The 26,807-nt window shown below is 41.6% G+C and overlaps 1 protein-coding gene and 1 pseudogene across 3 annotated transcripts in view; one reads left to right on the top strand and one right to left on the bottom strand.

Annotated features, from left to right (window-relative positions):
* The window catches only part of FAT4 (FAT atypical cadherin 4), a 198,994-nt gene extending 184,459 nt beyond the window's left edge, over positions 1-14,535 (bottom strand). For all 3 annotated transcript variants that reach the window (XM_070415161.1, XM_070415159.1, XM_070415160.1), the window contains exon 1: positions 9,186-14,535. In XM_070415161.1, coding sequence (XP_070271262.1) covers positions 9,186-14,360 — 5,175 coding nt within the window. In that variant the 5' untranslated portion in view covers positions 14,361-14,535. The remainder of the gene's footprint in view (positions 1-9,185) is intronic.
* LOC139011344 (protein FAM200C-like) lies at positions 14,417-26,318 on the top strand (annotated as a pseudogene).
* The last annotated feature ends 489 nt before the right edge of the window (positions 26,319-26,807 follow it).

Raw genomic sequence — 26,807 nt, 5'->3', positions numbered from 1 at the left:
ATGAGTAAGTGGTTAGTTATAAGAATATGGAATACAGGAGAGATAGATGGGCCAGAGACAAAATTTTAGTCATCAGTATATATGTTGTTTAAAACCATGAGATTGATTGAGATCCTCCAGGAATTAAGTATAGGTTAAAAAAAGAGTTTCAAGAACTGATTCCAGGAACAGTCTAACATTTCGAATTTGAGAAGATGTAGAGAATCTGGTAAAGAAGACTGAGAAGAAATTGGTCCAAGAAATAAGATAAATATTTTGAGTATGATGACGTGAAAGCATTACAGAGTATGATGACTTAGAAGTGTGTGTCCATGGGCACTAAGAACTGACCCTGGATATAGAAACTTGGCTGTCAGGGTGATCTTGACAAGAGCAATTTCATTGGGGCTACAGAAACCAAGCCTGATGGGGGTGGAGTTAAGAGATAATGAAAAGAAAGAAGGCAGGAATAGGCAACTCTTTCAAGAAATTTTGCTGAAAAGGGAAGAAAATAAATGAGGCAGTAACTAGAAGACTGGAAATATATTTCTTCTTCAAGTTTAAGAAATTAAAGTAAAGAACTGACTGATTATAGATCTACTTGTTTAAGCCTAACCTAACTAAAGGTTCGGGAAGCCACCCACTGCCGATACTATCATGAGAGAGCACCAAGGAATGCGGAAGGCCAATGGACCTTGGGTGTTAGCAGGGCTAACACTGAGCACCATTGTTCCTTTTGAGATAGCAGTGGCTCGACACAATTTCCTGACCTGATAGCCTCAAATGTTTACTGGACCTTACTGATCTTTACTGATCTTTATTGACCATAGAGACGGCCTGTCTGCTACCTGTTTGCTGTGCTTTACTGAGGGCAAGATGTGTATTTAAAACTGAATAAAAAGCAGAGAAGGCCAGGTTTCAGTGAGCCTCTCCAAGAGAGAGGTCTCCACCTGGCCCCACATGCCTTCTAAATTCATATTTCTTGTATAGTATTTTCATTTGTGCATCAGCCCCTCCTTCAGATCCTGAACGAAGATTGTGGCATAAAGGCTGATAGGGACCTAAAGTAATCCTACCACTGGGTCATTATCTAAATTTTACTTGACACTATATTACTTTAGTCACCATTATGAAGGAACATAGAAATACAAAATCAACATTTTACACAGTAAAAATTGTATGCCTGTGAGAGTACAGAAAATATCAACCATCCTTATCACATGTAGTGTTACTCAGTGCTGTGTTGGGATCCAATGTACATAATCTAGAGACAAACTACTGGGTTCCTATCCTGCGTCCTCCCTAAACCAGCTCCACAAACTTAACCTCCATTAGTCTCAATATTCTCATTTGTCAAAGGATGTGAGGTCATATGTCATCCAGGATTATTGTGAAGGCAAGTCAATGCCAGGTGCTTACCAGTGTTTGACATAATGTAAGTACTTTAAATATGTCAGGATCCATAAATGATAAAAAAAACATTTCAGAAAAGTGTCAAATAATCTGAAAGAAATGATTAGTAACAATTAGATTGATTCCCAACTGCCAGTCGTCAAGTGTGGCTTGTAAATGTCTTTCAACATTTCTTCAATATCTAAAGAGTTAGGTTTTGCTCCCTGATCATTTCTTAAATGCATGTCTGGAAACTAAAGAAGCTGTATCCCTAGAGACAAATCTTGATTAATACATATAAAGTATCTTCAAATTAGGTTATATTTCATGTTCATAACTTTTTCTCAAAATATTAACACCAGGGATAATCTAGCAGTCTTTGTATAATGGTTGCACACATGTTAATATATGATATTATATATCAATAGTATATATTAACATAATATAGTACATGTATTTTATAAAGAATATTTGTCTAATAGGATTTTTTTTCACTTGTCTGAATTCCTCATACTCTCTGCTCATTATTTAATGTGCAACTGCAATTGGTCTCTGTTGTCACAGATTACTTGAAGCCTGAAAGTACTAGAAAATATTGAACATATTCTGTATTTAGGACACTTTAAGGAACTTTTTAATTCATCTTGGCCCATATAATTTGCCAATTATTCTTTTCTTATTTCCACTCACAAGCTCTAATTCAGAATACTTTCAGGGTATCATAAAGAGCTGAGCCCTAGATTTATTAATTCTTGGAACAGAAGATTCACCTCAGGGCCTGTGGAATTCTTTATAGTCGCTAACTCAACAGTCCTCACTACTAATGAGGTCCGTGGGCAGTTTTTCACTGTAATGATGACAAAGTGCAAGATGCAGACAATGAGATGAAAAATTGATTCCACAAAATGCTAAGTACATAAATATTTTCAAAACTAGTTGCCTCAACATTTAATGGAATAATATAGGATTAAAATGATTAGGGCTTTAACAAAGGCAAAAAAAACAAACCAATAACTTCATCGGAAGATAAATTATGTCTATGAAATCAATTACCAAACTGAGAGACCAAATCAAACATCCTGAGCCATTTTACAAAGTATGCAGCATGAGCTTAATTGGCCATCAATATTCCTGTTTGTAGTATCCACTTGTACATGTCTTGAAAACTTACAGAGCCCTTTGAGTCCTTTTAAGTATTTTGTTTAATGAATTTAAAAACATACCAATAGGAAGAAAATATCAGAAATAATCACAGGTTATTTTTTAAAAGTTCTATTCTGGAGATCTAGAAGGGAAGCAATAAAATGTTTTCTCCTTTTAATATAATCTCCACACTCCATCCACTCCAACTTCACCATTATTTCTTAAAAGAGTAAGGTTTATCATCTGAAAATCCAAAATTGCATTCTCCCCCTTCATAAATTACAGCTTCCAAATTGCACAGCATCATGGAGCAGGAGAAGCCGGCAAACCTGTGCTCTTCATATGCTTCTCGTTCCCCGCTTCATGGTCTCACCCTCTTCCCTGCTCCAGAACCACACCCAGAGCCACTCTGCCATGGGGATGGTCACTGCCACCACCAACTGACCCATAAATGTGTACAGCATCTGCCAATGGCCTTGACTGAGGCAGGCAACACTCATGTGTCCCTTAGTTCAGACAATACATAATACTACTTGTCAAAGACTTTTCAACAGCCAACAAGGGTGTGCAAACAAGATTGGTAAAAGCATACATATATGCTCATATCAACATACTCAAGAGTCCTGCTTGTAATAAAACCACAGATGGCCCTGGGTTTTTTTAGTAGTAGCTGGGAGTACAAATAATGGACTTATATAAGTCTGAGCATTGTTTTCCTTTCTATCTATCCAAACTTAAGCAAGTAATTTTTTAATTCCATTAAATTTATTATCTATCTATATATAAAAAGCCAGTGACCAGAACGCCATAATGACTGGAACAACTGGTCGCTATGACGCCCACTGCGGCCAGCGAACTGGCCCGATCAGGGGTGGGGCCAGCCCACCAACCTCCTCCGGCCCCTCCACCCAGCCAGCCCCGCCCCCAGTGATCCCCTACCACCCCGATTGGCCAAAGCCCCTCCCCCCAGCTGGCCCCATCACCGATCACCCCCCTACCCCAATAGGGGGCGGGACTGGATGGCCAACCTCCTGCAGCCCCTACCTCCGGCTGGCCCCACCCCAGATCAGCCTCCCCACCCTGATTAGAGGCAGGGCTGGCCAGCCAACTGCCTGTGGCCCCTCCCCTTGGCTGGGCCTGCCTCCAAATGGACCCCCCCACCCCAATCAGCCCATGGCCCCTTCCCCCAGCCAGTTCCACCCCCAATTGGTCCCCCATACTTTGATCAGGGGCAAGGCCAGCAGCTACCACCTGCGTCCCCTCCCCCTTGATTAACCCCCCCACACACACCAATCAGGGGCAGTGTCGGTCAGCCAACCTCCCATGGCCCCTCCCCCCAGCCGCTGACCCCCAATCAGCCCCCCAACCCATTTGGGGGCAGGGATGGCTGACCCACCACCCACAGTCCCTCCCCATGGCCAGCACCACCCCCAATTGCCCCCCCCCACCCCAATCTGCAGTGGGGCCCCCTGGATGGCCTGGCCCTGATGGCCCCGATCGGGCCAGGCTGGACAGCCAACCTCCCGCCGTCTCCTCCTCCCAACAGGCCCGGACGCCACCCATGCATGAACCTGTGCACTGGGCCTTTAGCTAGTTAATGAAATTATATAGGTTTCAAGTGTACATTTCTATAATACATCATCTGTATATTGCATTGGGTGCCCACCACCCAAAGTCAAATCTTCTGTCACTATATATTTGACCCCCTGTAGCCTTTAACTTTTCTGAGACTGTTTCCACAGCTATGATGTGGGAATGATTATTACTAGTGTTGTCATGAGGCTCAAATAATAAAACCCCTATAAAAGCACTTCGCAATACTCGATACATTTTATTATTTTATTATTATTTTATTATTATTATCATATTAGTATATATTCAGTTCTGTTGCTTATATTTTACCTGTGATACACAAGATACACAGACATTTAATCTAAGATGCACTAACTCTGATTCTAAACCCTCTGGGAGAAAATCATTTCCAAATTTGGTAGTCAGCACTGATCTCACAAAAGTCTCCATCACTTCTCTTAGAAATCTTGATGTTTTCATTGTGAAAATAAGTTATGATCCTATTGTTAAAACTCATTTCTGATCTTTAATGAATTCTGTTCCACTCACACTAGAATATTTCTACTAGTGTGGTTTTCATTTGTTTTTTACTGGATTGCAATGCACTGTATAACATGGGCTCCATTCTAGAGTGCCATTAAAGAGAACTGGGGAATCGAAACTGTCTTCATCATAATGGAAAACACTGTCTGTCTTGTTCACTGTGCTGACACTTACATCAGAGGTGCAAACGCCGTGGTGGGTAAGACTGTTGCCTGAGCACAAATCAAAACAGCAGTTCCCAAGTACCCAGCAATAATTGTATTCTGCACTGCTAGGCACTCACAGTAAAAATAATGTGCCAGTTCCACTTAAACACTGGAGAAAACTCCTCGAAAAAAATAGTAAAATTATGAATTTTATTAACGCTGGACCCTTAAATCTCTAGGTCTTTTCACTATTCTTATGACAAACACTGAAATGTGCACAGAGAACCAGTGATCTATCCCTAAGCACTGCCGCTGTCTCACAGCAAAGCAAATGGGCAGCTGTTTGAGTTTCGAGCTGAACTAGCTGCTTTATTTATGGAATGTGATTTTTACTTGAAAGGACAACAGACAGGGAAACTACGTTTTTTTAGACTTAGTATCTGGCCAACAGTTTTTTTGCTGGGTTTGTTTGAAAATGAACAAAGGGAACCTGGCACTTCAAGGAAAGCAACTAACAATATATGTTACTAATGATAAAACTTGCACTGTCAAGTGAAAATTCAAATTCCGGAAACCTTCTAACCATCACTCTGAGGTTGAGAGCCAATACACTTAAAGACACTTATGTTAATATCCTTATCACATATACCAATATTTTCCAAATAACCAATGCCTGATATTTCCAAGTTATGCATAGGTAAATGTCCATTCAGAATACAAGTAGATCGACATATTTTTTTGTAACAAATCATGAATAGTTCACTGACAGGGTTTCAGACTCCACATTGCAAGTAAGTTTTTAAAAAAATGTCACTTGTGGAGTTCTGGTGTGTATCAAAAGAAAGTTGACAGTTCTCTAAAAAAGATATCAAAGTATCTCTCCCTTATCCAACTGCATATCTCTGATTCAGGATTGGTTCTTTTCACATGCTTCAACCAAAACAACATTTTCTGCAATAGGCTGAAGGAGATTTGAGAATCTAGCTGTCTTCTCTTAAGCCAGATATTAAAGAGATCTATGAAAATGTAAAATAATGTCTCTTTTTTTCATTATTCTTCATTTTGGCAAAATACAGTTTTATTCAATACAATAAAATTAAAATGTTATAGGTTTAATGTGATTTTTACATGAATTAATACTTTAACTTTTTCTCAATTTTAATGTTCTAATGGTCACTATCAATAAATAAGACATACCTAAGCAAATGCTCTTTTGGGGATCCTTGGGGGACTGAGACCAACAAATTTGAGAACTGGGACCTGGACACAGACAATATTTCCTTCCATTTAAACCCTAAGTTCCATGTGAGATCACCCACTTAAGTTCCTCTTTTCCTTTCTGAGTTTTCTGACAATTCTCAATACACTTGTAGAACAGAGATAATTGGTGTGCCCTGGTCCTTAGTGCAGTTAATGATCAAGATCAAATTTATTGACTTCCTCCACTCCCCCAGCTTACCTCGGTTAATTTATTTCTGAGGCACAAGAACACACGTTCTGGACTCAGTTCTTCTACCATCTCATTCAGCAAACATGTGCGGAGCACCTACTATACACCAGGCGTCAGACTAGGCTCTGAGATCAAAACGGTCAATGAAACTAAGCTTCTGACCTCGAAGAGGTCCAACCCAGCCCCTCAGCTGCATGTTCCCTTGCAACACATATTAAAAGAGAAATGCTTATTGATGTACTACACATCTCCATTGTTTGTTGAACCTAGAAAAATGATTGAAAATTTATATGAGCTATTTTAACCTCATCTAGACTCTTCTGAGAATGTAAAGGCACAAAATAAAAAGATAATAAACCTTATGTCGGCAATCCAAAGTCATCCTTCAGAGACACTCTTTTTCAGGCCAAAATGTTAGCTATGCGAGTAGGGTAAATGAAGGCACACAACTGGACAGATCTTTGGAATGAGCAAAATCAGAGCCACAGTCCCCATCCCTGCTCCACACGCATCAGAGCTGGACAAAGAATGCAGATGAAATCATTTCTCTTTTACCCACTGACCCTCTGCTTGCCCATGGAATGTGGTCAGCCATGACTCTAGCCAGAAACCTGAGTAAGCAAGCCAGATGCCTATCAGTGTACATGAGTAAATGTTTTAAAATACATTGGAATGAAGTTTGCACTTGGAAACAAACAACTGAAAAATCACCTCTGACAACCAGAAGTAATTTATAACTTTTCTTTGCAGAATCATGGTAAATTAATTGTTTCAGCAGAAGGAAAAAGTATTTTGTTGCATATACTTAAAAGATACAACCAATAATAATATGAAATTCTAGCTCCCAACTACTGCTTTCAATATTCTTTGGGGAAGCACATTTGCTTTTAATTTTAGGAGTGGTTGGACCTTGGGAACTCAAACTTGGTTTACAATTTCAGCACTTTCGTTCACAGAAGACACCCTGACAAACAATTTTTCTTCTTATAAAACAATCAGCATAAGGACTTCTCCTAGATTTTTTAATAAATAGGGTACAGTAAATATTAATAACTTTTCATATAGGTGTTACTGGGGTTTAAAAAAGCAACAAACATATTATTCCCTATTACTAACAAAATGATTTCTAATTATTTTTTAATATGCAGACCTATTACAGAGACAGCACTACTTAATAAATTTAATCTAAAATAATCTTTATATATCCAATGAGTAAATAATAAAGCAAACCTTCTAATGATAACCATGGACATTTATTCTCATTCTCCATATTCTCTAATAAGTGTAATATACTGAACCAACAAACAACAACCAATAATATCATTTGTCTTATAGTTTAACAAGTTCATCTAAAGTCTATCTTTAATAACTATTTCAGTCTTCAAACTAATACAATCTCTTCATCTAGTAGTGATTCCAGAGAAGGAAGGAAGAGACAGGGAGAGGGTTTAGGGGAGGAATATACCAAATCAAAATAAAATTACATAAATCAAGGCCCGAGTCAAATCAAATAGCTCAACATATAAGACCTATGTTAAGATCTTTAAAAAACCAATTAGGTAAAAGAGGACATTTGGGTTAGAAGTCCCTTCAGGGCTATGTGTAAAAGAAAAAAAAAACTGAATTCCACTTAGGATTATATCTCTGAGAATTATATCTCTATTAAGAAATATACCTCTAATTATATCTCTCATATCCTCTAGGCCATGAATTTGCTGCTCCACCCATTGAACAGACATAGCTACCTATTATGAAAAAAAAATCACACAGGATTCAAAAAGACGATAATAATAAATGAGCATTTTAAATGAAGAAAACCCCTCACCTTCCCCAAATAGAAAAGAAAGCAAGAAAACAAATACATGAGCCTCAGTCTCACAAGCATGTTATGTCTGGTTTACGGCCAAATATCACAAACCGCATTTGATATTTTGTGTTTTTGGCTGAGTGGCATCAGAATGACTTTGAGGGGAGTAAGGAGGGACAGAAAGAACTTAGAAAATGGCAAACAGGAGCTTTCCAGAGCACAGCTATATCATTTCTGGTAGATATCAAGACAACATTGGCAGTAGTTCAATTTAAAAAAAAACAAGTCAATGATACACGGAGGTAGTATCCTAAAATATAACCCAGGGGAGGCCAAGCTTGGAATTCTCTTGGCTTATACTGTGAAACTAACTTCTCACCTGTCAGCAGACAGAACAATGTGTACCTAAACCAGGGTATTGAACAACACAGTCTTGTCTCAAGAAACAGCCTCTAATCTCTGATCATTCACAGCACATTACATGTTTTAGGTTAAGAAGGTAAAGAAAGGATTGCCCTAAGTCAAAAGACAGTGCCTAAAATGTGAAGGCAGATGAAATCAGGAATCTCCTTGAACTTGGCTTGGCACATTGAAATTAGTCACTGTCTATAAAGAAACTACTAAGGCTGCTGAGGATGTGAAAGTTAATACTGCCCTCCAAGGCCACGCCCCCTAGACAGCTAGGCTGTAATGCTGATTTCTACCAAAGTTCTTAATTTTGGAACAGAAAATTCTTAAGTCTGAAATCACCCATTCTCTGGTAGGCTTCCTTACTGAGAGGTGTTTAGTTTAGTGCTGGGATTCAGCTTATGTAATTGAATGTGGGATGGTTGTTTTTTGTCTTGTTTTGTTTGGGGTGGGGGGCACTTCAGAAATGGCCAAAAATTTCTCCCTAGCCTATATATATACATATGACTTCTATGAGGTGAACTATAAAGTAAAAAACTGTGCATTGTTTAGTTTTGACCAGGATTAAAGCTAGATTTTATTTAATTCTTGTTAGTCTTTGTGCCAGAACATTTTTATATACTCCTGTCAGTAAAACCAATGATCAACAATACAGGTAAATAATTATGGAAAGTCATATAAAGAAGAGTGATCTTTCTGGAAAGCATAGCAACAAATAAGTCAGAAAGGATGACAAAATCATTACCTCTGCTCTCTGTGTTCTGGGAAAAGCAGTTGATTTTTCTATGGCATAAACCTCCACCAGGTAAAGGCAAGCTCCTTGCTCCCGGTCCAGAATGGCTGCTGTCTGAATCATGCCAGTTTGTCGTCCAATAGTAAAGAGGCGCCCAACGGTTTTTTCTTCACAACGAACTGAAACAATATAATACTCCACTGGGGCTTCCGATCCTCTAGGGCTAGCCGCTTCTATTGATATTACATTGGTACCAATGGGTTCCCCTTCCTTCAAAATAGTTATATATTTGGGTTGAGTAAAGACAGGTCCATCGAGGCCCTGAAGAATGACGGTCAGTTCAGTGGTAGATTTCCTCCTTTCCGGGCCAAGGTCTGTTGCTGAAACGATGAGATTATAGATCAGCTGTGAAGGCACCAGCGCGGAGGCCACTCTCAAGTCTCCACTGAAACGGTCCACCACGAAGGTGTCTGTGTCCCCATTGATGATCTCGTACTCCACCTCTCCATTGGCACCTTCATCCGGGTCAGCAGCCATGACTGTTGTCAGCACAGAACCAATCACCGCCGAAGGGTCTGCAGCAAGGGCGTTTTGCGATATGAACACTGGGACGTTGTCATTGAGGTCTGTAACCAAAATGGTCACATTTTTCAGAGCATACCTTCTAGTTTCTATAGGCACAGCTTGGTCGTTGGCTTTCACGGTTAACTCGAAGAGATTAGCAAATTCCCGATCTATTTCAGCGTTGGTATATATAGTGCCTTTGACTTCATCTATGCCAAAGTGGTTGCCCCTTGGCATCTGTTGGATGATCGTGTAGGCTAGCTGCCCATTAATGTCTGCATCAGGGTCATGGGCAGTCACTGAAATGACAGACGTACCAATGGGAATGTTCTCAACAATAGACTTGAAAATATCCCCAGGAGGAAAGCTAGGAGGGTTGTCATTGAAATCCCTCACCTGGATAACCACTGACATTGTAGATGAACGAGGAGGCCTTCCTTGGTCTTTTGCCGTTATATTTAATTTGTACAAAGACTGTGTTTCAAAGTCCAATTTCTTGGCAAGAAAAATACTCCCAGTGTTTGGGCTAATGCTGAAAGTTCCATGGTTGTTAGTCCCAGTAATGCTGTAGTGCAAATCAGCATTGTCACCGGAATCTGAATCCGTGGCAGTAACGGAGGACACGAGTTCACCGATTCTCATGTTTTCCAAAACATCAACAAAGAGTGTTGATTTGGGGAAAGAGGGGGTATTGTCATTTTCATCTAAAATATCAATATTTAAGGTACAGGTTGAATTGAGGGAGACTGCCCCTGAATCCACTGCTTGAATTACAAGGGAATAGGCGGGTGTGGCTTCATAGTCTAATTTGCCAATTAGTGTCACCTGGCCAGAGATACTATCTATAGCAAACTGTCTTTCTTCATTTCCTTTTATTACAGAATAATGAATAAGTCCATTATTACCTTCATCAACATCTGAGGCAGATACTCTTAAAACCTGTGTCAGGTTGGCTGCAGACTCTGATATTGTAGCTTGATAAAAGTCTTTTACAAATTTGGGAGCGTTATCGTTTATATCCTTCATGTAAACATGGACAGTGGCCTGATCCTTGAGAGGCTGTGGGAGCCCCTGGTCTGTTGCAATGACTGTAAAGCTAAACACTGCAGTCCCCCTGCGTCTCATAAGAGACTCCCTGTCAAACTGATGAGTATTTGTAATTTCTCCACTAAGAGCATGCAACTCGAAATCTGGCTGCACCATTTCAAATGAATACCTTACTTCTCCATTTGGCCCAAAGTCTTTATCTACAGCACTTACTTTGCCCACAAATGACCCAGCTTTCTGCTCCTCTTCAAAATAAAATGAGTAATTGGTACTGTTAAAAAGAGGTCTGTTATCATTTACATCTTCTAAAATTACAGTAACATTCACAGTAGCACTAAGGGGTTCCACAGCTCTGTCAGAAGCAACAACCAGTAAAACATATCTGTCTTGAAGTTCACGGTCCAGTTCACTTTTTATATACAATTGACCATCTGGGAATATGCCAAAAGCATCCCCTATATTTCCTTCAGCAATGCTGTATGCAATTTCACCATTGGCTCCTGAATCCTTATCAAAAGCTTGTACTTTAAAGAATCGAGAATTCACAGGTTCTGACTCAGAAAGGGTGACCTCATAGGAGAGCTGGTCAAATACTGGTGGGTTGTCATTTACGTCATGGACATAAACCGTTAAGATGACACTAGAGGAGAGCTGTGGAACGCCCATATCAGATGCCAAGATCTCTAACTGGTAGGAACCAGCATGGACATCCAGGGGCCCTAGCAGACTAACATGACCATCCTTCTCATTGATAGTAAAGAGATTCTTGGGGTTCTGCTTCAGGGTATAGAGCACCATGCCATTAACACCTTCATCAGGGTCCACAGCTTTCGCTTGAAAAATGCTGTGACCAGCCTGCCAATTCTCCACCACATTCACACTCTCTACTGCCTGAAGGAAATGGGGAGAGTTGTCATTCAAATCCTTCACTGTTATGTTAACCATAGTGTCTCCAGTCACCGTGCCCCCGCTGGCCACTACTTTCAGCTGATAAAAGGACTGGTCTTCTCTGTCAATCACACTCCCTGTGGTAAGCTGCCCAGTGAACTGGTTGATAGCAAACATACCTTTCTGATCCCCAGTAGTAATGAGATAACTGATGTTGGCATTGAGATCCATGGTGGAAGCAGACACACTGCCCACATGATATCCCAGAGCCACATTCTCAAAGACCACGAAGCTGTAGGCAGCCTGACTGAATACAGGTGGGTTGTCTTGAGTGTCCAATACAGTGATGGTTACTACTGCCTGGTTGGGAGACTGCAAATTGCCACCATCAGTAGCCACTACTTGGAGTTGGTAAGCTGTTTTTTCTTCTCTGTCTAGGGCCATTCTTGTCGAAATAACCCCACTCTGAGCATTAACCTGAAACCGAGACCTGTCCCCGGCTGATATGCTATATTTGATAGTTCCGTTGAGACCCAAGTCAGGGTCAGTGGCAGACACTGTGGTGATGTAGCTACCTCCGGGCTCATTCTCCTGAATATGAGCAAAGTACTGGACTGGGTAGAACACGGGACTGTTGTCATTCATATCCAGGAGACTCACATTTATGCGAGCCACTGAGGACTGGGGAGGGGAGCCCAGATCTGTGGCCAAAACCAACAGGGAGTAGAAAGATTGCTCCTCTCTGTCCAAGGAGGAGATAGTACTCAACCTCCCAGACACAGGATCCAGACGGAAAGACCTCTGGTCAGTCTCAGCCTCTTGTAAGGAGAAACGCACCGTCCCATTGTCACCCAGGTCCCCATCAGTTGCCCTGAGCACCAGCAGTTCTGTCCCTGTTGGGGCGTTCTCAACCACAGACACATCATACCCTTGTGGCTGGCTAAATACTGGCTTTTCATCATTCACATCCAGGAGAGTTACTACAAGCTGGGCGTAGGAGACCTTGGGGTGAACGCCCTGGTCCCGAGCACTAATATTCAGTACAATTTGGGAAGCAACTTCACGGTCCAAGCCCCCAGCAGGCCCGGTGGTCACCAGGCCGCTATGTTCACTGATATGGAACCAACCTAGTCCATTGCCAGAGACAATGCTGTAACGCAAATTGGCATTGAGACCAGAGTCGCCATCCGTGGCAGACACTCCACTCACGTAGCTTCCCGGAGGCGCCTCCTCGCTCAGGTTCACTCTGTACACTTGCTGCGCAAAGACCGGAGGGTGGTCATTGATGTCATTGACAAAAATCACCAGGCTGGCCACAGAAGAGCGCGCCCGGACCGCGGCGGCAGGGGGCGCCCCGTAGTTATCCGAGACAGACACGGTTAGGTTGTAAGAAGGAATGCGCTCGCGGTCCAGGGCGCTGGCCACTTTGATGAGGCTCAGGTTCGGCACTTTGCTGCTCTGCACCTCAAAGTGGCGCTGCTCGTTGCCGGCAAGAATTTGCACCGATATGTTCCCGTTGGCCGCGGGGGAGTCCGCGTCCGTCACGGTGAGCAGAGCCACCACAGTGCCCACCTGAGCGTTCTCGTCCACCGAGGCGTAGCGCGAGGTGGCGGGGAAGTAGCGGAATTTCACCACCGGGTCATTGTCGTTGACGTCCAGGAGCTGAATGAGCGCCTCGGCGCGCCCGGTGAGGGAAGGCACGCCCCGGTCCAGCGCCTGCACCGTCAAGGAGTACTGGCGCCGGGCCTCGAAGTCCAGGGGCTCCCTCACCGTGATGAGCCCCGTTTCGGGGTCAATCTGGAAGGGGGTCCCCTCGTCCTGCAGCCGATAGCGGATGTCCGCGTTGGTGCCCTCGTCCGCGTCCGCCGCCGCCACCTGGAGGACGCTGGAGCCCACGGCCGCGTCCTCAGGCACCCCCGCCTGGTAGTGGGAACTGCCAAACACCGGGGGGTTGTCATTAATGTCCTGCACAGTCACGTTTACCTGAAGGTAGCCCCGCCGCTTGGGCTCGCCCTTGTCCTTCACTTCCACCAGCAGCTGGTACTGCGGCGTGACCTCGCGGTCCAGCCCGCCCTCGGACACCAGGTGCAGGAAGGCGCCCTCGCCGCTCGGGTTCAGGGTGATGTCCAGGCGGAAGCGACCCTCCTCGTTGCCCTGGACGATGCGGTAGGAGTGGTGGTCCACGCCATTGGAGCCGATGTCTGCGTCGGTCGCCGTGTCCAAGATGACTTGGCGCCCACTGCTGCTGTCCTCCTTAAAAGTGACTATGATGGAGGGGTCCGGGAAGACAGGGGCGTTGTCATTGAGGTCCCACACCAGCACTCGCACCTCGGTGGGGTAGGTGGGCGAGCTGGAAAGGACCACCAGGTTGATCACGTCGCTGGGCAGGCTCTCGCGGTCGATGGTGGCCGTGGTGTACAGGGTCCCCGTGCTGCTGTTTATGGCAAACAGGGCGTGGCTTTCGCTGAGCCGGTAGGTGAAGCCGGGGCGCGTCTGGATGGTGCCCACCAGCGTGCCTGGGGGCTGCTCCTCCAGGACTTGGAACACCTGGCGCTGCTCGGCCCCGCCAACCTGGGTCGGCCCGGAGAGCAGGGACAGCAGCCCGAAGAGGCGCAGGAGCTTGAGTATCGAGGGGGTGGGCAGCGGGAGCCAGGCGCGGCCAACAGTCCAGCGTGCGGCCAAGTCCATGATCCCGGCTCCCTGGAAAGGCGCGATCAATAGGAGGAATAGATGAGGCAAAAAGAATGCAAGGGCCGGGATTAAGTATCCTGGCAAATGTAACTGATGGTCCCGAGAGTTCTGTTATTTCAAGGAACCGCCAGCCCAGCAGAAGCAAGTCGCCTCAGCTAAAGGCTCTGTCCAGGTAGCCATTTAGACGCGTCGTGCCAGAGGGAAGCGGGTGCGAGAGGCGGCCGAGCATTCCGCGGGGCGCTCCTGGGCGCTGGTGAGTTCCAGGAAAGTTTCTCAAACCTCAGTATTTCCCCCCCTTCACGTTGGTTCTGAATCTGGAGACTCTGAGCGTTTTCCCCGAGTGGCCGAGAGCTGCGAGAGGTGGCCAGTGTTTAAGGTGTACGAGCGATCGTTGCAAACACTCTTCAGAAACTTTGGAACTTGCCCGCGGCCAAGCAACTGAGGAGGGGAGGACCGACGCGGGTGGCGCCGCGGGCAGAGGACGACTGCGCGCAGGGAGGGGCGGGAGGGAGCCGGGAGGTGCGCGAATTCCTCCCCTAAAGGCTGGAGACCCGGGGTCTCCGGGTCTCCGCGAGTCCCCACCCGTCAGGAACTGGCTGTGGCGCCCCTCCACGGGGCTGCCCGAGTGGCTGCGAGGCCCAGGCGGGGCGGCAGCGCGCGGGCGGCTGGCAAACAGCGCTCCCGGCGCGGGCGCTAGGGCTTCGGTGCCCGCGAGCGCTCCGCCGCATCCTCCTCCTCCTGCAGCCGCGGCCGCCGCCCCTGCTGCCGGCGCAGGCAACGTCCAGCGCTCCTCGGCATGGTTTTATTTTACTTCCGCCGGGGCGCCTGCCGACCCGTTATTTGTACATCCACAGCGAGCGCAGGTCCCCCGTTCTTCTCGGCCTCGCGGGGGTCAGGCGGCAGCGGCGTGCGGTCCCCGCGTCCCCTCCCCTCAGCATGCCGAGGGGACCGTGGTCGGGCGGCCCCGGCAGAGCCCCACTCTATTGCGCCTCGCCCCTGCCCCGGTGCTCTTGGTTTTTATGGTCCCGGGTCAGTTTCACTTTGTAATCCACAAGGCTTTGGGTTTGGGGGCGCTTGGACCCCTTTCTCCTGTGCCGTCGGCGGGGAGGCGGGGACGCGGCGCCGAGCAGTGGCGGCGCCCGCGGCAGCTCGGGACGGCGCCTGTCAGCGCTCTGCTGCTCGCCCGCCGGGCTGGAGGTTGTGCGGCGGTGCAGCCGGAGCTCGGGAGCCCCTCTCCGCGCCCCCGAGTCCTCCCTCTCCCCGCCCCTTGTCCGCCGCGCGCGCGCGCACTCGTGCCGCGCGCCGCCGCTGCCGCCACACAAACAGGGGGGCGGGCAGACCGCGGGGCGAGCCGGACTCCGAAACTTTGCTCGCCACTCATTGATCCGCTCTGGGTTCGCGACGACTCCCCCTGGCTCCCAGCCTGTCACCCACGGCCCCGCCCCCGCCCAGCCCATTGGGCCCGGCGCCGCCCCGCCCGCGCGCGCGGGGTGCCCGGGCTGCCGACTGGCTGTTCCCGACGCTAATCACTCCCGTGGCCTCCCGGGGACTGTGGGCGTTCCGGGGTGGGACCCCCGCGAGTCGGAGGCGCTGAGAAGGGGGCGATATTTTTCTCCCCCCCCTCACCCTTTTGGTCAAGTCTTGGCCGGCGTCAGAGCAATAACAGCAAAAAGCTGCCGCTGAATTGATGGGGGTTAGGTCAGGTTTGCAGATAAATAACTTTAGTGGCGGGGTCCGGGAGAAGCCGTTCGGTTGTTATGGTAGTAATAACTCAGGGGTAAGGGGGTCGAGAGAAAGAAAAGAAAGGCGGGGGGCGAGGGTCTGGTAGAGCGGGGAGGAAGGATTAAGCAAAGCCTGTCTGGGAATGCACAGCGCAGATTGGCTTTAACCGTTTCCTGCCTCTTCTCTTTCTATGGATCCGACCAAATGCAAACCGACTCTTCCCCGGTCCTCCTCGGTCTACAGAGCGTGCTCCCTGCACTCCTGGGCTGGCTCCACCCTAAACCTGCACCCAGCTCCCCTCCCCAGCTCCCAGGTGACTAAGGGCACCGCCGCCTCCGTACCCACTGCACTCTGGACTTCCTATAGGAAGAGCTAGGGAAACTCGGTGTTTGTTTTGTTTCCCTTCCCAACTGGATCCCAGGTGCCAGTAGCCAAACCTTAGAGCACAACAATAACAATGGTAGCCCTTGGGAAAGACGGAGCCCTTTTCCTGTTGCAAAGTTTGGAATTTTCATCTCTGTTGGAATATTTCCCTCTTGACATTCTGTAGCCAAAGGAATGCTGACAAAATTTGGGGGTTTTTGTTTCTTTTTCTTCTCTCTCTCTCTCTCTCTCTGGTCTGGGGAAAATAGATATGAAAAAATATAAACAGGATGAAATTTAAATTTGAAGAATGCTCACGTGCCAAGTACTGCACTCAAATTAATTCCCCTGCTATTTACAGTAGTTGATTTTTGTTGTCGCATGCATCGCTTCTTTAAAAGAAAAGAAAAAAGTGACTAGGAATCAAGTCAGTATTCCTTTCCCTTTAAGAGAAACCAGTTTGAAAATAAGAATTTAAACCAAGCAACGCAAATACAATATAGGGCATATGGCATGCATTTTTGCCACAGTGACCCCATCCAAATTTAAAACTTGACTGAGCCCTGGGATATTTCAGCGACGGGTAAATGCTGCCCTCTGCTGTTCGTCAATCTTAAGGTCTTTGGTCGCTTAGTTTCTGCCTTAAAATTAAATGCAGAGACTAGAAGGATCAGATTGCAAGGCTAATTCCTCCTTCTTGCCTGGGGATAGTGGCAAAGAAAAAAGATCTTTAGGAATCTCCTACTGCCTTTCTTTATTTAAGGTAAAAAAAAATTAAGAGCAATAGAGCAGACAGCAAGTTCAAGTTCTCTGATGTCGACAGCCTGTAACCCGAAGTATCTATGGAAACCTGAATACTAAAAATGCTACCACGAGCTTCTTTGTTTAGGTTAGGACGTTCACTTCTGCATGTTCCTCTACTATACGTGCCATTAGGTACATACAGTATGTACATATGGCAGTATATATACAGTATATACATATTGAGTGAATTGGAAACAGACAAGAAAGTTAAATTTTACCATTTCTGTATTTTTTAGGACTTGAAAACTTTTTAAAGCATTGGAAGCTGTTCTTTTAAAAGAAAGACATCTTTAAGCCTTTCTCAAAACTTCCTCTGCCAAAAAAGGTACAATTTTAATACCCCTATTTTGAAGTAAGTTAGCCAAAAAAAAAATTGTAGGTTAAAATAGAACCAATTTTTTAAAAAAAAATACGTTTTATTGCTTTTTTACAGAGAGGAAGGGAGAGAGATAGAGAGTTAAACATCGATCAGCTGCCTCCTGCACATCCCCCACTGGGGATGTGCCCACAACCCAGGTACATGCCCTTGACCTGAATCGAACCCGGGACCCTTCAGTCCGCAGGCCGACGCTCTATCCGCTGAGCCAAACCAGTCTCGGCTAGAACCAAAATTTTTTATAGACCATGGCTATGATGTGTGATTTTAAGAGAATAATAGGGTTTTTTCTTTTGGTTGTTGTTTGCTAATGCTCCATTCAAGTACGAAGAAGTAGAAAAAAAACATTTAGGTACTTGTTGTAGGAGATCAAATTCTTTGGAGAGCCTGTGAGATACCTTTGTATTTAGTATAAATACTGTTATATTTATCATTTATGAGTGGATTTAATTTGGGGGAACAAGTGAAAATCATTCATTCTGTGGAATGGGAAGTGTATATTTTGTGTAATTCATATTTTATAGTATACATATTTATTTTAAAAAACAAGATATGGCAAAATTAAGTAATACAGAGAACGGGTATTATTCAGTACATAAAATAACTTTTGAACAATTCTGAAAGAGGATTATAAAAATGATTTAGATAATGGTACAGTTATTTGAATAAATGGAAGCTCTCCATGATAATTACTTTAAAATAACACATTCATTTGTAGCTAAAACCTACACATAGAATTACAACTTATGTATGCCAGGTACATAATGTAAAATATTGTATGGATAGTGGTTTTACTGAAAGACCAGGAATGAGGCATTCATTTTATTTTATTTTTCTCCCTTGGGTTTCAAAAATTGTGGTACTATAATACATGATAAAAAGTAAGGGTGGTCCTCTTAGTAAATAAAAAAATTAAGTAAAGATGCTTCCCAAAATATAAATGAAAGAAAATGAAGATATAGAGAAATTATATGCATGAATAAATGAGGTTTAAGTTATTTTTGCTCTTCCACTAACAGTTTAATTATTTTAAAAGGATTACTTAGTGAAAGCTTTCACTAAATATGAAATTAGATACTTCTAAAATTGAAGATATTCAGCAGTTTTAATAGACTATAGGGAAAATTATATTTTTATGTTCAGTCATGAAAGAAACTAGAGACTATAGCTCATTTGAACTTTAGGGCATACATCAAAACAAATAGCTTTTATAACAATTCTTTATCCTGATCTTTACACATTTGTCCTCATTACTTTATGAAATGCCCAATTTTTTTTTTTCATCTTTTAGACCCCAGGTGAAGATGTTTGGGCTAATCATACTCACTTTATTCTATCTCACTTTCATGTCCTTGTCATTCTTCATTCCCTATATAGGTCCCCCAGAGGCAAACATTCTTTTTTCTTTTTTAAATATATTTTTATTGATTTCAGAGAGGAAGGGGAGAGAGAGAGAGAGAGAGAGAGAGAGAGAGAGAGAGAGAATGAAAAACATCAATAATGAGAGAGAATCATTGATCAGCTGCCTCCTGCATACCCCACACTGAGGATCAAGCCCACAACCTGGGAATGTGCCCTGACTGGGAATTGAACCATGACCTCCTGGTTCATAGGTCAATGCTCAACCACCCAGCCAAGCAGGCTGGGCCAGAGGCAAACATTCTAATGAGCCGGTTCACATCTTCTGGGCGTTATATGGTAATTCCTAACTATCATATCATGTCAGCTCTTGATCTTTTGAGAAAATATTTTAAAATGAAATAATTTTAGTGGCTTTTAGTGATAATAATAGCCCGGCATATTACCAGAGTAAGAACCCTGTCTCCAAATATTTTCCTCTTTCCATTTTTTTTTTCCTTTTTGAGAAATTTTATTATTTTGTACTTATTCATAAGCTGGATCAATTTAGTTTTTCTTGCTTTCCTCTGGAAAATTCCACAGTCTGATATTTCAATTCACTCATTCATTTGTTCAGGTATATCCAATCTACCATTGATAAATCTTTTATTCTCTTCATGCCAACTCATATTTTTTTCATACTTAATATTTCTATTTCATTTTTAAATAAATTTTAATTCTGCTTTCTATTGACAATACCTATCCATCAATCATCTATCTTTAACACACATTTTAGATTCTTGTTCCATCTGTTAAAATTCTCTCCTTATTATGGGTTGCCTATGTTGTTCAGTTTGTCTTACCCTGAGGTCTTGTTTTGGTGGGTGTCAGCTGCGCTGGTAACGTGTGCCGAGGATGGATCTTTAAAGTACAGGCAACCTCAGTCTGTGAGTTTAGAGCAGGGGGTCCTCAAACTATGGCCCGCGGGCCACATGCAAATACAAATATTGTATTTGTTACCATTTTGTTTTTTTACTTCAAAATAAAATATGTGCAGTGTGCATAGGAATTTGTTCAGTTTTTTTTTTTAAACTATAGTCCGGCCCTCCAACAGTCTGAGGGACAGTGAACTGGCCCCCTGTTTAAAAAGTTTGAGGACCCCTGGTTTAGAGCAAGGTTTGGCAATTTTTTCTTATATAAAAAGCAAGATAGGAAATATTTTAGGATTTGAGGGCCAGACAGTCTCTGTCACACTAATACTTAACCTTGTCCTTATAATGTGACAGCAGCTATAGCTAACATAGAAATTATTGGGAATGTATGGCTGTGTTCCAGTAAAACTTTATTTACAAAAACAAGAAGCAGATCCAATTTGGTCATTTGCTGACCTCTGTTTTACAGCATAAGAGATAGCCTTATACTGAAAACTCTACCAGGATACTGTTGTTGATAATTTCCATTTGTAATTTTTTTTTACAGATGTATATGAATATGTGTGTGTATATACAAAATCAATAAAGTCAATATTTTGAATAAGTCAAAATTTCTATTTCTGTTTTACATTGGTTGCGTCTTTTTCTTTTGGCCTTTTGATCTTTTGTAACCTTGAATTTTGAACTGGGCAGTGTGGTATGATTAGGAAGTGACAGCCTCCCTAAATTTTAATCCACAGCCCTGGGGATTTACAGAGAGTTGGATGGGACATTCAATGCCTAAGGCAGTGATGGCGAACCTACGACACGTGTGCGTGTCAAAGGTGACACGCGAACTCATTTTTTGGTTGATTTTTCTTTGTAAAATGGCATTTAAATGTATAAAATAAATATCAAAAATATAAGTCTTTGTTTTACTATGGTTGCAAATGTCAAAAAATTTCTATATGTGACACCGCACCAGAGTTAAGTTAGGGTTTTTCAAAAAGCTGACACGCTGAGCTCAAAAGGTTCGCCATCACTGGCCTAAGGGCAACTGGTCACTTATTTCATGAGGACACTGATGTCTTGGCTGCTGTTGTCAATTTCTGCAGAGAAACAGGCAATAATTGCCTCAAGGCAACACGGGGGAGAGGCAAAAAAGCTAGTTTTTTTCTAAACAGTTACCGTTTCTAGTCTTTTATGAGAAGTTTCTGACCTTTATCATTTGGTACTTAGCTTCTCCTTCCATAAGCATATATTTAATCTTTCTTTTCTGACCAGTGTTCAATTTACAAAGGTTAATGTGGAAACACCAGTGTATGTAAATAAAGCTGAAACTACAAGATGGAAACGAAAATCATATTTTTTAACATCACACTTATGGGAGAAACAAAATAAAGGGTTAGGGTTTCAGTCCTTCATAATATAGTACATGTGAGTTTGTGAGCAAAGCCACTGGAATGGAAATTGCTTACACTAAATGTGAGGCTAGGTCTCTTGGTATTGTGGCATTTGCCACAAACTAGTAATTACCTACCATAATTTGGAGAAACTGCCCAGTCCAACAACTGTTTGTGACAATCTACCCTTTTGTTGAAATATATACTATGTGAATAGTTGGTCATATTTTAATCTTTATTAAGTATAAGTATCCAATTTATCTAAGACTAAAAGTATATTAATATGGATAATAGTTAAAGACTGCATTAACATTAAAATGAAACTGACATTGAATTTCATGCTAGAATATAAAAAGAATAAAGAAAGTAGATGCTTTTAATTTATATGTAATATATATGTATGTAATATCAGAAAGTGTTAAGAAGAATGATATATTCAGTCTAGGTTTACTACTTTTTAAAACATTCAAAAGTGCAGAACAATTTGAACTGTTATTTTTGTCATCTATAGTGAGTGGAGAATTAAGAGAATCCTACCAATGTTGATTCTAAAAACACAAATAAACTTGACCCACAGCCAATATTTTATCATATATTTTATTTTAAATTTGTTTGAGACAATGAAGTATAGATTACAATAAGACTACTTGATATTGTATTAGTGTTTAATGAGTATTCACTTGCTATTAAATAATTTTACATAAATGTTTTATTGGCTAAATATTTTGTCATATGAATTGCCCAATTTTCAAAATTGTTCCTTTAATGTTGACATTCAGGATTTTTCTAGATTATATTGCTATGAAAATTCATGCTTTTATTATTATCATTGATGATAACAATTTATTGGAAAGTAACTATTTATACTTTTATTATTATCATCGTGATAACAATTTATTGGAAAGTAACTATGTCAGGTACTTGTGTGTGTATGTGTGTGTGTGTGTGTGTGTGTGAGAGAGAGAGAGAGAGAGAGAGAGAGGTGCTTTAAAAGCTACAGAGGACACAGTGGCAAACAAAACAGACATGTCTTCTGCCATGTTTAGTCAAATTACAGAAATTTTTAAAAAGAATTTTAACTTTTAATGATCCTTATTGGTTACTGCCAGGTTGCTTTCCAGAAATTATATCCCTATTAATAAGCCAAACCAAAGCATTTCCTTCCAGCAAAACAAAGAAACATATATATTTGAATACAGCACATCTTAAATACTGGCCCATTTAAAAAGGATAAAAAGGGTGTCTTCTTTTAACATAAATTTTTATTATATTTTTTACATATTAGCTATTGTTTTGCTTTTAAAAAAATAAATATTCATGTTTGTTGCCAATTTAATCAATTGGTGTCTCAGACAATTTTTTGTTTTGCTATTGTTGTTAAATCTATTTGTTTTCCTCTATAAACACTCGTCTGTCTTTTTAAATGTATAATCTCTTTCTTTTATCCAGCAATTAAATAAGTATTCATAAAACTCTAACTCTAGTTTCTTCTTTCTGTTCTTCCTTTTACTTCTTTGTTTTAATTGTGTTGTATCAATTAGCAGATTCTGCCAGGGGAGGCAAGCTAAATAACTGGTCTTCTCTGAATCTAACGCAATGCCTAATAGTTCCTTCAACTGGGCCTTGACTAATACAATCACAGGCCATAAAAAATTATACCATTTGAATATCTTTCAAATAATAAAGGAGCAATTCTAGATTGGTATCAGAATATCTACTTCCTATTTAACATGGCATATCTTCCTTTCGAACAGAGAGTGATCTAAGTGAATAGTCATATATGACAAACATAATTCATTAAGATTTGATTAACAGAACACTGTTTAAACACAAATAGATTCTCTTTAACAAAGAAGATTAAAATCAAATATGAGTCAGAAGTAGTGAACACAGTATACATTGCAATACAGAAGAAACTCAGAACTTGGCTTATATTAGAAGACAAAAGACAAATAACAGAGGCCCTCGGTAGTGCTTTAGAATTTGATATTTTACGGTACTTAAAGCCCTTATTAAAAGAAAGAGTGTATTATCTGTACTGTTTGGTTAGAATATTCCAGATGTCTCTAGTCTTTATAAACATATCACAACATCTTAATTCTTTGTTTATTTGAATTGCTCCGTAGTCATGTCTCTTTTTCATTCCATTCTTAATCACTGAGTCTGTGATTAAAAATGGCAAACATGTGTTTTGAGAAGAAACTAAGCTATGATTTTGGTTGTGGGTAGTAATTTTGGAGTGGCAGAATATATTAACCCCTTCCTTTACATCCTATTCATGAACTCATAACAGACACAAGGAAACAGTAAACACAAAACAAGCAAACAAAGCATCAAAAGTAAAAGACTTTTAGTTCAAGTACTTGTATATGGTTATACTAAGGAGATGTTTCTGGAGAAACAAATTAATAAAAAGTGACAGTTTAATATTTAAAGACAATGTTAATTTAAAATAATGTAGGCAATCATATTTTTGTGGCTAAGACTCTTAATTTTTTTCTCTTAAATATAGATCAGTTTTAGAATCAAACAATCATTGAATCTGATCTAGATTCTGCTTCCTATTCTGTATAGCAGCAGTTCTCACCCTGTGGGTCGCAACCCCTTTGGGGGTCAAACGACCCTTTCACAGGGGTCGCCTAAGACCATCGGAAAACACATATTTTTGATGGTCTTAGGAACTGAGACACCGCTCCTCTATCTTTCTCCAGGCAGGTTCGCCTACATGCAGATACACCCACATATGAGTATCCAGCATGATGACATAATTTACAGGTGTATATGACAGGGTTGGTGCCATAATGTACTTATGTGGACCAGTCACACATGTGTAGAGAGCAGCTACTGTGTAGAAAGCAGCTGCTGTGTTGAAAGCAGCTACTCTGTTAAAAGCAGCTACTGTGTTGAAAGCAGCAGTATTGGAGGTAAAATGACACTTCATGAATTATAATTACTGGGTAAATGTAAAATCATCAACTACTGCAAAAAAAAAATATATCTGTACCATGGAAACTTAATCTGGATGCTGATCGGTCTTTTTATATTCAGCTGTGGTTGATGTGAATACTGCCCCCTTGTGATAGTAACAGGTATGTAAAAAACAACAACACAGAGAATGGTAAATCATAGGACACTTTAATGAACTGTATTGACCGAACTACGCCATGTATCATCTTTTGTATTATTAAAGCTATTGTTATATATTATTTTCATTAGCAAACCATCCCATGACAATGGATCATGTAGAGAAGAACGTTAAGAAAAGAAAATATAGTGAGGATTTTTTTACAGTATGGTTTTACCTCAATAATTAGAGCAGGAATTGAGAAACCGCAATGTGTTATTTGTTGTGAAGTTCTATCAGCCAAATCTATGAAGCCGAACAAACTAAAACGCCATTTTGATGGCAAGCATCCAAGCTTTGCCAGCAAGGATACCAACTATTTTAGAAGCAAAGCTGATAGACTCAAGAAAGACAGACTTGACACTGGTGGCAAGTACCACAAACAAAACGTAGCAGCCGTTGAAGCTTCATATTTGGTGGCACTCAGAATAACCAAAGCTATGAAACCTCACACCATTGCTGAGGATTTACTGTTGCCAGCGGCCAAAGACATTGTTCGAGTTATGATCAGAGATGAATTTGTTACGAAATTGAGTGCAATTTCCTTATCTAATGACACTGTCTGCAGAAGAATAGATGACATGTCTGCTGATATTCTTAAACAGGTAACCCAGGAAATTAAATCTGCTCCACTTCCAATATTTAGTATCCAGCTTGATGAATCTACAGACATTGCAAACTGTTCACAGTTACTGGTTTACGTGAGGTATATTAATGATGGCCACTTTAAAGATGAGTTTCTTTTTTGCAAACCTCTTGAAACGACAACTACTGCACGTGATGTATTTAACACAGTTGGTTCATTTCTGAAAGAGCATAAGATCTCTTGGGAAAATGTTTGTGGTGTTTGCACAGATGGTGCTCCAGCTATGCTAGGATGTCAATCTGGATTTCAACGTTTGGTACTGAATGAGTCACCAAAAGTCATCGGTACTCAATGTATGATTCATCGGTAAATATTAGCAATGAAGACACTGCCACAAGAGTTACAAGAAGTAATGAAAAGCATCATAAGTTGTGTCAATTTTGTAAAGGTGAGCACTTTAAACAGTCGACTGTTTTCGCAACTGTGCAACGAGTTGGATGCACCAAATAATGCTGTGCTATTTCACACTGAAGTGAGATGGTTGTCAAGAGGAAAAATTTTAAAACATGTTTTTGAGCTTCGTGATGAAATAAAAACATTTTTTAATCAGAAAGCAAGACCGCAGTTCGAAGCACTTTTCAGCGATAAAAGTGAACTGCATAAAATAGCTTACTTGGTTGCCATCTTTGCCATCTTGAATGAGTTAAATTTATCACTGCAAGGACCAAATGCAACATGCCTCGATTTGTCTGAAAAGATCCAATCATTTCAAATGAAACTTCAGCTTTGGCAAAAATAAATTGGATGAAAATAAAATTTACATGTTGCTTACCTTATCTGCTTTCTTTGAGGAACATGACATTGAACCAGACAAAAGGATTACAATGATAATTTCTGTGGAAGAACACTTGCACATGCTTGCAGATGAAATTTCATCGTACTTTCCAAATCTACCTGACATCCCATTTGCACTTGCCAGAAGCCCATTCACAGTCAAAGTTGAAGATGTTCCTGAGACAGCACAAGAGGAGTTCATTGAACTTATTAACAATGATGCAGCGAGAACTGATTTCTCTACAATGCCAATTACAAAATTCTGGTTCAAATGGTTGCAGTCATATCCTGTTCTGTCTGAGACTGTGTTGCGCCTTCTTCTTCCATTTCCAACAACATATCTTTGTGAAATAGGGTTTTTCAGCTTGTTGGTTATCAAGTCTAAATACAGAAGTAGACTTGTTGAGGAAGATGATCTTCATTGTGCTCTTGCAAAGATTGCCCCAAGAATTTCTGATCTGGTGAGAAAGAAGCAATCTCAACCTTTGCACTGACATTGGTTTTTTACGCATACTATCGCAAAATGTAGCAATGTAGTTTACTGTTGTTATATTAAGACTGTTACCCATACTACACTATGCTTCAAGACAGAATTTCATTTATTTGTAATTAGAAATAAATATTTCACAATATATAATTACATATTGTTTTTGTGATTAATCACTATGCTTTAATTATGTTCAATTTGTAACAATAAAAATACATCCTGCATATCAGATATTTACATTACGATTCATAACAGTAGCAAAATTACAGTTATGAAGTAGCAACGAAAATAATTTTATGTTTGGGGGTCACCACAACATGAGGAACTGTATTAAAGGGTCACAGCATTAGGAAGGTTGAGAACCACTGTTCTATAGGGTCAAGTGTTAGTTGTTTCAACATCCCATAATTGAATTCTCCACATGTAAAAATGAGAGAAATCAGATTACATGCTAACTGTAACTTCATGACTGTCAGAGTATGATATATACTTCAAT

This window comes from Myotis yumanensis, unplaced genomic scaffold, assembly GCF_028538775.1.
Source record: "Myotis yumanensis isolate MYYU_CA2020_CCGP unplaced genomic scaffold, mMyoYum1.0.hap1 SCAF_5, whole genome shotgun sequence".
Lineage (NCBI taxonomy): Eukaryota > Metazoa > Chordata > Mammalia > Chiroptera > Vespertilionidae > Myotis > Myotis yumanensis.
This window is presented reverse-complemented; position numbering and strand designations above follow the sequence as displayed.